The sequence below is a fragment of the Mixophyes fleayi genome, chromosome 6, assembly GCF_038048845.1.
Source record: "Mixophyes fleayi isolate aMixFle1 chromosome 6, aMixFle1.hap1, whole genome shotgun sequence".
Lineage (NCBI taxonomy): Eukaryota > Metazoa > Chordata > Amphibia > Anura > Limnodynastidae > Mixophyes > Mixophyes fleayi.
In genome coordinates, this window is record NC_134407.1 from 191694339 (window position 1) to 191704252 (window position 9914).

General features: G+C 40.8%; 1 protein-coding gene across 1 annotated transcript; it reads right to left on the reverse strand.

The window, feature by feature from the left end:
* Positions 1 to 9914, reverse strand: NEURL2 (neuralized E3 ubiquitin protein ligase 2). The gene is made up of 2 exons (XM_075177698.1): positions 9184 to 9914; positions 1 to 6500 (listed from the first exon to the last, which is right to left on the reverse strand). The coding sequence occupies exons 1-2, from the start codon at positions 9866 to 9868 to the stop codon at positions 6385 to 6387; spliced, it is 801 nt and encodes a 266-aa protein (XP_075033799.1). The 5' UTR covers positions 9869 to 9914; the 3' UTR covers positions 1 to 6384.

Consider the following 9914-nt stretch of genomic DNA (forward strand, 5'->3'; position numbering starts at 1 on the left):
CAATATTTAGGACAACCTGCACTTACAAAAATAATACTTAAATATCCAGCTTATATAAAAGTCTCCTTCTAATTGCCATGAAGACAGTTGTTAGACAATGTAAACATAGGGCTAGATTTACTAAACTGCCTGTTTGAAAAAGTGGAGATGTTGCCTATAGCAACCAATCAGATTCTAGCTGTCATTTATTTAGTGCATTCTACAAAATGACAGCTAGAATCTGATTGGTTGCCAAAGGAAACACCTCCACTTTTTCAAAAGTGCAGTTTAGTAAATATAAACCATAGTGTTATGTTTTGTCATTTCGAACATACAGAAAACTTGTGTTGTTTTTGTACCACCAGGTGACATATTCCAGTGTAAACACACTCTGACTATTTGCATTATTTTTACCATGAAATGTGTGACACTGTCTTTTTAGAATTTTCATGCTTACTCTTTGAAATAAACAAATAATAGGCTTAGCTACTTCAACTCAGCAAGCAAGCACAGATAAGAGACAAATTTTGATTGGCTGCCCAGCTATTAAATAGCCAGAAACTTAATTCCATGTGTTTTTTTTCTCTCATATATGAATTACCTTCTATCTCTTGGATTACCGTACGTGAGGCCAAGAAAGAATGATAGGTAAGTATTTATTATGGGCATAGGATTTTGTTTTTTATGGTTGCAAAAATGTATTATCAATTATGGTGGCATTCATTATTTATATAAGATCAATGGCATTTATTATTTATATAGGATCAAACCCACAGAGCCCAGAGTTGGGAGAAGGCTGAGATAAACTGGTGGAAACCTGAGTGAGAGGTAGGTGCACTGGAAACTTGCACCCACAGTACATACATTTGTGGAATGGAGCCACACTGTAATGAGGGGATGACCTAAAATAGCATTTATTAATACATCATTTCTCCATATTCAATGGGACTCATGCATTTTTTTGTTAGAAGTCACTGAAAAGTAAAATTAATGATTTCCTTTATTAACCAAGCTTCTCTGACACGGAAGGAAAAGTAATAGAGTATATTCATATTCTTTAATTACATAAAATATATTTGTTTATATTAGTTCCATTTTAAATGTACAAGTCGTCCATGCAAGCAGGCTGCCATTTTGTGAGTCAGTGAGAATGCAGCCTATATATTCACTAGCAACTCATGGGGGTAAATTTATCAAGCTGCAAGTTTCTGGCGGGTTTCAAAAGTGGAGATATTGCCTATAGCTGTCATTTTGTAGAATGTACTAAATAAATAATCACTAGAATCTGATTGGTTGCTATAGGCACTTTTTAAACCCACTGGAAGCTCGCAGCTTGATACATTTACCCCATGGTGCATCTACTGTACTTGGGTGAATTGATCGGCTGCAATTTGATGGTTTCTGTCGCCAAAGTGGCTGGCTGCACGGTCACATGTATGTGAGGGGAGGGTGAGAAAATTATGTTCAGGAAGAGGAAAAGAGATATCAGCATGATGGTAGTAAACAAAGGGAGAGGATTGTGTTATGCAAACCTAAAAAAGTATCTATACATGTAATCATGATTTATGAATACAGGCGGCATATGATTTTTCCCAAGTTTTCTATGTCATGAACATAGATAGGGTTGTTCTATAATTTGGTGTTTCTTTTAGTCTATTCTGGTTTCTTGATTTTGATAAAGCCTAAGGGAGGTCTGGAAAAATATCTTGCAAAGCCTGTCACATTTTAGATATCTGTTTACCTGAAACTCTCCCTCAAACAGATTACACCACGTTAACTTAGGGGAGATCGAGTGTCTCGTGACACAGATTCGATTTGTGATATAGCCGTGCTTGAGGCTGACATTGACAGTCAGGAAGGCGTTGGTAGTTTTGTACCTCATATATTATGGTCTATTTGTAATGTGCCACAAAGCAACAGCGGACAGTCAGAATAACATAAGTCATACGCAAAAACAAATCATACCTAAAAACATAACAAATACATACAAACGTGCAAACGTGTGAGAGCCCTGACTGTCAGAACATCCTTCCCTACATATAAAAGCAACATACAGAATCTGATTGAATTCTAATCGATGTGCCGCGTATTGACTCCGGAATGTCCGTGAAGACACAACGCAGCGATGCAACATTGCAGATTTTTCCTCGCACACCATAAAGGTGCGCAGGAAAATCTGTGATGCTGGGGTACCCGGAAATGTGTGCAGCTGAACATCACGGTGATGTCTGGCGCAACATTCCTAAGAATTGTATCGACCCCATTATTTATATTCCTTCATATTTTTGTTGTTTTATACTGTTCTTTATAATTTTATAACCTCAATGACACACTAGCCAACTTTTAATGGAAAAAGTTGGGACTCTGGTTTCAAGACCCAGGGGCAAACGCAGGATTTGCAGAGTGGGGGTGCCACACCACGCCACCAGTGGGTGTGACCATCTTGCATGGGGGCGTGGCTATAATTTTAGAGAGTGCTTGGCTGCTCTCCAACTCTCCCTATCCCCATAATATACATGGGCAATGCTGCGTCCACTACTGTTAGGTGCATGCAGCTCTTTCTTTTTGAGCAGAGCCATGTGAAGCGGAGGGAGGGTCCAGCCACCTGAATTATACAGTGCCCCAGGCTTGGAAGGGGGTTTCCAGGCACCAGGAAACACCCCTCCCCCCCCCATCGGTTTGCCTATGACACCAGTTCGGAAGAGGATCAATTTTATTTTAACACTTTATCCCATGTCCCTGTGTGATCAGGTGGTTTTTACAGTTAGCGTTTGCTAGGTGTGAGTTGTAGCAGCAGACAAATGATACTCACACCAGTAGATCCACACCTAGCTATTGTTCTGAGCTTGGCTCTCCATGTGAACACACAGACTGATGTGCACTGATTTACAGCCTGGACATTTGAAGAATTCATCTTATTACTCTGAGCCTGTTTTTCTCTATTAAAGTCTTTCACCTTTCTTGCCCCCAATTATACACCACCACATAACAGTTCCTCTCCTTCCGGAACATCCACAATCATTTTGCGCTGTATGCATCCTTGTCATTTCATGATTCTGTTTTGTACAACTTTGTCTATCATTCAGTCTTGATCTAATTTTACTGTAGGAAAGTCTGATGCTAATTCTTGGTGTTCTTTTTCCCTTACACATTAAAAATGAGTTTCAGCTTAAGGGAACTAAATTGTTCCCCTTTAACAAATGTTTTTTTTACAATATTTGTAGTACCTACAAGTTCCTGAAACACACACTGCATGTTTAGTGGCCTTGGGACAATGGCTTGTAAACGGAAGCATACCTCCCCTGATGGAGATAGATAATACACCATGGTCTGCTTATGCTGGGTCCATGCTCCTCACGATCTGTGTGATAAAGTCACTTTATGTAGTTTCAGCAGCTGGAATCTCAGATTAAAGGCTGTGTGCAGCTTTCTGATCACATGCTATTTTCTTCAAAAACACCAAGATATGCTTTGAGTTCTGTGTGCACTGTGTGTTGTGGTCCTCCAGGCTGTGCACTGCTGATGATGTGCAGTATATAACATCCCTGATCTCTGAAACAAAGTATATAATAGGGGTTATTTACTAACATTTGCTTTCAATGCTTAACTTGTAGCAGAATTAGTTACTGCACATATGTTTGTAAATAACACCATTATGTTTGTTTTTCTTCCACTACTAATTGTGTGGTACTTTTCAGCTATTATCTTTGTTTGTGGAGCACAGTACACGTACTTCTGGCATGTATCATTCTGATTGTAGTAAGTAGTGGATTTTAATATGCATGGTTCTGGTTGCAGTAGGTAGTCCTCTTGTGAGAGGACTACAGTATATATGCTTCTGGTTGCAGTATGTAGTCCTCAGGTGAGTGGATTGCAGTATATATGGTTCTGGTTGCAGTATGTAGTCCTCAGGTGAGTGGATTGCAGTATGTACGGTTCAGGTTTGCAGTAGGTAGTCCTCAGGTGAGTGGATTGCAGTGTGTATGGTTCTGGTTGCAGTATGTAGTCCTCAGGTGAGTGGATTGCAGTATGTATGGTTCTGGTTGCAGTATGTAGTCCTCAGGTGAGTGGATTGCAGTATGTATGGTTCTGGTTGCAGTAGGTAGTCCTCAGATGAGTGGATTGCAGTATGTATGGTTCTGGTTGCAGTAGGTAGTTCTCAGATGAGTGGATTGCAGTATGTATGGTTCTGGTTACAGTAGGTAGTCCTCAGGTGAGTGGATTGCAGTATTTATGGTTCTGGTTGCAGTAGGTAGTCCTCAGGTGAGTGGATTTCAGTATGTATGGTTCTGGTTGCAGTAGGTAGTCCTCAGGTGAGTGGATTGCAGTATGTATGGTTCTGGTTGCAGTAGGTCGTCCTCGGGAGAGTGGATTGCAGTATGAATGGTTCTGGTTGCAGTAGGTAGTCCTCAGGTGAGTGGATTGCAGTATATATGGTTCTGGTTGCAGTAGGTAGTCCTTAGATGAGTGGATTGCAGTATGTATGGTTCTGGTTGCAGTAGGTAGTTCTCAGATGAGTGGATTGCAGTATGTATGGTTCTGGTTACAGTAGGTAGTCCTCAGGTGAGTGGATTGCAGTATGTATGGTTCTGGTTGCAGTAGGTAGTCCTCAGGTGAGTGGATTGCAGTATTTATGGTTCTGGTTGCAGTAGGTAGTCCTCAGGTGAGTGGATTGCAGTATTTATGGTTCTGGTTGCAGTAGGTAGTCCTCAGGTGAGTGGATTTTAGTATGTATGGTTCAGGTTTGCATTAGGTAGTCCTCAGGTGAGTGGATTGCAGTATATATGGTTCTGGTTGCAGTAGGTAGTCCTCAGGTGAGTGGATTGCAGTATGTATGGTTCTGGTTGCAGTAGGTAGTCTTCAGGTGAGTGGATTGTAGTATGTATGGTTCTGGTTGCAGTAGGTAGTCCTCAGATGAGTGGATTGCAGTATGTATGGTTCTGGTTGCAGTAGGTAGTCCTCAGGTGAGTGGATTGCAGTATGTATGCTTCTGGTTGCAGTATGTAGTCCTCAGGTGAGTGGATTGCAGTATGTATGGTTCTGGTTGCAGTAGGTAGTCCTCAGATGAGTGGATTGCAGTATGTATGGTTCTGGTTGCAGTAGGTAGTCCTCAGGTGAGTGGATTGCAGTATATATGCTTCTGGTTGCAGTATGTAGTCCTCAGGTGAGTGGATTGCAGTATATATGCTTCTGGTTGCAGTATGTAGTCCTCAGGTGAGTGGATTGCAGTATATATGCTTCTGGTTGCAGTATGTAGTCCTCAGGTGAGTGGATTGCAGTATGTACGGTTCAGGTTTGCAGTCGGTAGTCCTCAGGTGAGTGGATTGCAGTGTGTATGGTTCTGGTTGCAGTATGTAGTCCTCAGGTGAGTGGATTGCAGTATGTACGGTTCAGGTTTGCAGTAGGTAGTCCTCAGGTGAGTGGATTGCAGTGTGTATGGTTCTGGTTGCAGTATGTAGTCCTCAGGTGAGTGGATTGCAGTATGTATGGTTCTGGTTGCAGTATGTAGTCCTCAGGTGAGTGGATTGCAGTATGTATGGTTCTGGTTGCAGTAGGTAGTCCTCAGATGAGTGGATTGCAGTATGTATGGTTCTGGTTGCAGTAGGTAGTCCTCAGGTGAGTGGATTGCAGTATATATGCTTCTGGTTGCAGTATGTGTTCCTCAGGTGAGTGGATTGCAGTATATATGGTTCTGGTTGCAGTATGTAGTGCTCAGGTGAGTGGATTGCAGTATGTACGGTTCAGGTTTGCAGTAGGTAGTCCTCAGGTGAGTGGATTGCAGTGTGTATGGTTCTGGTTGCAGTATGTAGTCCTCAGGTGAGTGGATTGCAGTATGTACGGTTCAGGTTGCAGTAGGTAGTCCTCGGGTGTGTGGATTGCAGTATATATGGTTCTGGTTGCAGTAGGTAGTCCTCAGGTGAGTGGATTGCAATATGTATGGTTCTGGTTGCAGTAGGTAGTCCTCTGGTGAGTGGATTGCAGTATGTATGGTTCTGGTTACAGTAGGTAGTCCTCAGGTGAGTGGATTGCAGTATATATGGTTCTGGTTGCAGTAGGTAGTCCTCAGGTGAGTGGATTGCAGTATGTATGGTTCTGGTTGCAGTAGGTAGTCCTCAGGTGAGTGGATTGCAGTATATATGGTTCTAGTTGCAGTAGGTAGTCCTCAGGTGAGTGGATTGCAGTATGTATGGTTCTGTTTGCAGTAGGTAGTCCTCAGGTGAGTGGATTGCAGTATGTATGGTTCTGTTTGCAGTAGGTAGTCCTCAGGTGAGTGGATTCAGTATGCATGGTTTTCCTTCTGCTTGTCTAATTCAGTATGTGTGCATTGTTTGCTCCCCATGTTTCCTGTTGTATCATTTGTATATCTTCTTGTCTGTTGCTCACTAAAGAAAGTTCCTCGATTTATCACTCATATTTGCAGAAATTCTTTAGTAACTGTGGCAGGTCTAGCCAGTCAATGGCCAGTCTGTGGATCATATGTTTCTGGATAATTAGACGACTTAGTGTCTGCAGGGATGGAACTGGAAAAGAAAAAAGATCAATGTTTACAATCATGATACACAATATATCCCACTTCACTAATTGGATAGGACCACAGACAAAGGGGTATATGTACTAAACTGCGGGTTTGAAAAAGTGGAGATGTTGCCTATAGCAACCAATCAGATTCTAGTTATCATTTACTTAGTACATTCTACAAAATGACAGCTAGAATCTGATTGGTTGCTATTGGCAAGATTTCCACTTTTCAAACCCACAGTTTAGTAAATATACTCCGAAGAGAGAAACTGTGTACATGTATAGCATTGTTTTATATAACAAAGGGGAAATTGCATTATGTAAGTACATGTACATCATTTAGTATTTATTTATTTTTTAGGAAATAAGCATAACTGAGGCAGCAGTATGTACTAATCTCTGTGCTATTAGTAATATTCCAGACCCCTTCACAAGGAGAAACTGGAGCACCTGGAGGAAATCCACACAAACACTGGGAGAACAGATAAGGTACATAACTAAAGCCCAAAGAGTATATTTACTAAAGTGCGGGTTTGAAAAAGATGTTGCCTATAGCAACCAATGAGATTCTAGCTGTCATTTGGTAGACTGTACTAAGTAAATGACAGCTAAAATCTGACTGGTTGCTATAGGCAACATCTCCACTTTTTCAAACCCGCACTTTAGTAAATACACCCCCTGGTCGGGAATCAGCCTCAGTGCTGTGAGGCTGAAGTGCTGACCACTGAGCCACAGTGCTGCCCAATATGTTATTGTAGCTGTCCTACACAACACAACTTCCTTCTTCCTTAGGAAAAGACCTGTTACCCTGTTAGTCTCTTATTATTGTTATTATCTTTTACTGATAAAGCACCAACATATTACGCAGCAATGTACATTGAGGGGATCAATATACAAACAAATTATATACAATGTATGAAAAATACCCTGCCCCCCCTTCTTTATTATCTTTCCAGTTCTACTTCCCCAGTGTTTGATTGTTGTTGATGTATGTTATATTTGTTCAAATTGTTGTTACTGTTTGTATGTAGGTTATTTATAGGATATTGAAAAGAAATAAAAATATATTTTCAAAAAAAAACAAAAAACTTTAAATGCAAGTATGCCACCTAAATGTTCTTCCAATTACAGGAGTGACTTATATATTAACTTTACAACTCAAAGGTATTCATTTTTCCAGCTCTCCAGGCAGTAACTGTATAATGTTGCTGGTCTATGAATGCTTTACTTAATGTTTAGTACTATGCAAATGTATGTTACTGCAATTGTATATATTTTGGTATTATGCCTCCTTATGTATTTATTGTTATATATGTGTTTGCTTTGTTTCAGAGCTAATAAAAAAAATGCGAGTATGAAATCCACCCCTTCCCATGTTTATATGAACTTTCTCCCATTTTATCAGGACAGGAGGAAGTAATTACAATGCGGGTGGAGAGACAATAAAGTACTCAGCGTATTATTCTGACAGTTACATAAAAGGGTGGATCAAAATTGCATGAAATCAGATTTAGAAAGGTGTCATAACAGGCCCTATAAGGCCAGGGTCCTCCTACGTGTGTCAAAGTCTCTATCGACTATTAAAAGTAACTGCAGCACAGGAACCAGCGATTCAAGTGGGCAGCCCCCAAATAAGCTAGCTGTCACAGGTTTTCTTCCAACCAATAAAAATGTTTCTGATCAGCAGTTGTTGCAAAGGATTGTGGTTCAAAATTGCTTATGTAGCCTATTCGTGACTCATAGTCCAAGACTTTCAGAGTTGTTTCAAAAACAAAGGCATATATTTAGGTTAACTTACCATAATGAGCAAAAAAAAAATTACATTCTTAAAATTAATAAACATACAAACTGTTTTTCAGTATAAATGGCAAATTGTGCACAGCCCAAGAGACATTCAGCGGCAAAATGTTTTCATTAGTTGAAAATGTGGTTTAGTTAGAACTGTAATTTTAATTAGAATAGGAACAAACAAGTATACAGAAAATAAATATTGCAGCTACAGTGATATCAGTAGTATCTAGTAAAGAAAGAGCTTGTTTCTCAGGAGTCATAAATAGACACTATGGGGTAAATGTATCAATCGATTGATATGAATGAGTTCTCTGTACAGCGCTGCGGAATTAGTGGCGCCATATAAATAAATGGTGATGATGATGATAGTTACTTAAAAACGCCTGATTCTCGGCGGTGTGCCATCATTTTTTTTAAAAAAAAAATGGCAATGTCCATAAACACTAGAACTACATCATGCTTCTCTTTAGTGTGAGACATCACAGAAACCTTAATAAACATAAGTATGTAAAGCATACACAATGGGTTCTCATGGTTATTTCTTATTTATAGTATGCAGAGACTCTGAATTTGACCTAAATAGATATTTCAGAGTACGATGGTTCACAGTTATCTTTCAGATGGTAGTCACTAAATATCAGCTGAGGATCTACAAATTTAGGACAGACATGCCATATCTACAGACACTAAATGAACGGAATGCAGAATTATCTATGTTCTCCCTCTTCCCCTGATCATGAACGACAGTTGCAGCATCTGCTTGTGTAAGTACTATGTGGCAAATTTTAGGAATCTCTGCAGGAACACAGGTGTTTCTTATTATTTAGAGATCTCACCCAGCCCCCGGTTTAAACCTGAATGTGTTTACAGCAGACTGCCGTTTATAATACATACATCCATATTCTAACTGGATCACTCGGACAGTCTTGGTGGAGGCAAAGACATCGATCACAGCATATAATGGTTGTGTGCCCGGTATCCCACGGGCGCTGGCCCCCATGTCTTCTCCGTTAATGATGATGTGCATATTACAGGTGCCATCCGCCTGGGGTTCATACAACACCCCAACCCTGCTTCTGCGGGCTGTAGGTGGCAGCACATTGGTTTTGTACAAGTCATCTAAGATGTGACTGAAGCGTCCCGGTCTACTTCGTGCAAAGAGTTTGTCACGGGGTATTTTAATCTTGCCCACTTTTAGATAAGGGTCCGATAAGAGACCTCTTCCTGAGCTGGAACTGTTTTCGTCTTCTTCAGGCAAAACTCTGTTATGGTTCCGAGTTATAGCAAATATCCAGCTATCCCCCTGATTTACCAGGTCTGGAAGTGAATATTCCGGTACTATTTCCAAGCTGCGAGGATCTCGGGCCATAAGGCCAACTCTTAAGTGACCACACCAGCCCAACTCTTTATCCTCAATCTCCACCAAGAACAGCTGCCCAGGTTCCAGGGGCTCTCGACTGAAGCAGATGCCATTAGCAAAACTTTCCACTCGGGTGGCTTGTGTGCCTGAGGGGTCGATGCGAACGTTAGTTCCATGGACTGTGTGGAAACACGTAAATGGCTGGCACTGCACGGCCATTTCTCCAGCAGAGCTCAGATGACACGCACCCTCATGCTATTTTTAA

What these genes read in the sequence shown, in the direction of transcription:
- NEURL2 (XM_075177698.1), bottom strand. Translation starts at nt 9,868, where the DNA reads ATGGCCGTGCAGTGCCAGCCATTTACGTGTTTCCACACAGTCCATGGA. An exon ending in GATCCAGTTAGAATATGGAT is followed by an intron (nt 6,501 to 9,183) that starts GTATGTATTATA and finishes TTTCTTTTCCAG; the next exon opens with TTCCATCCCTGCAGACACTA.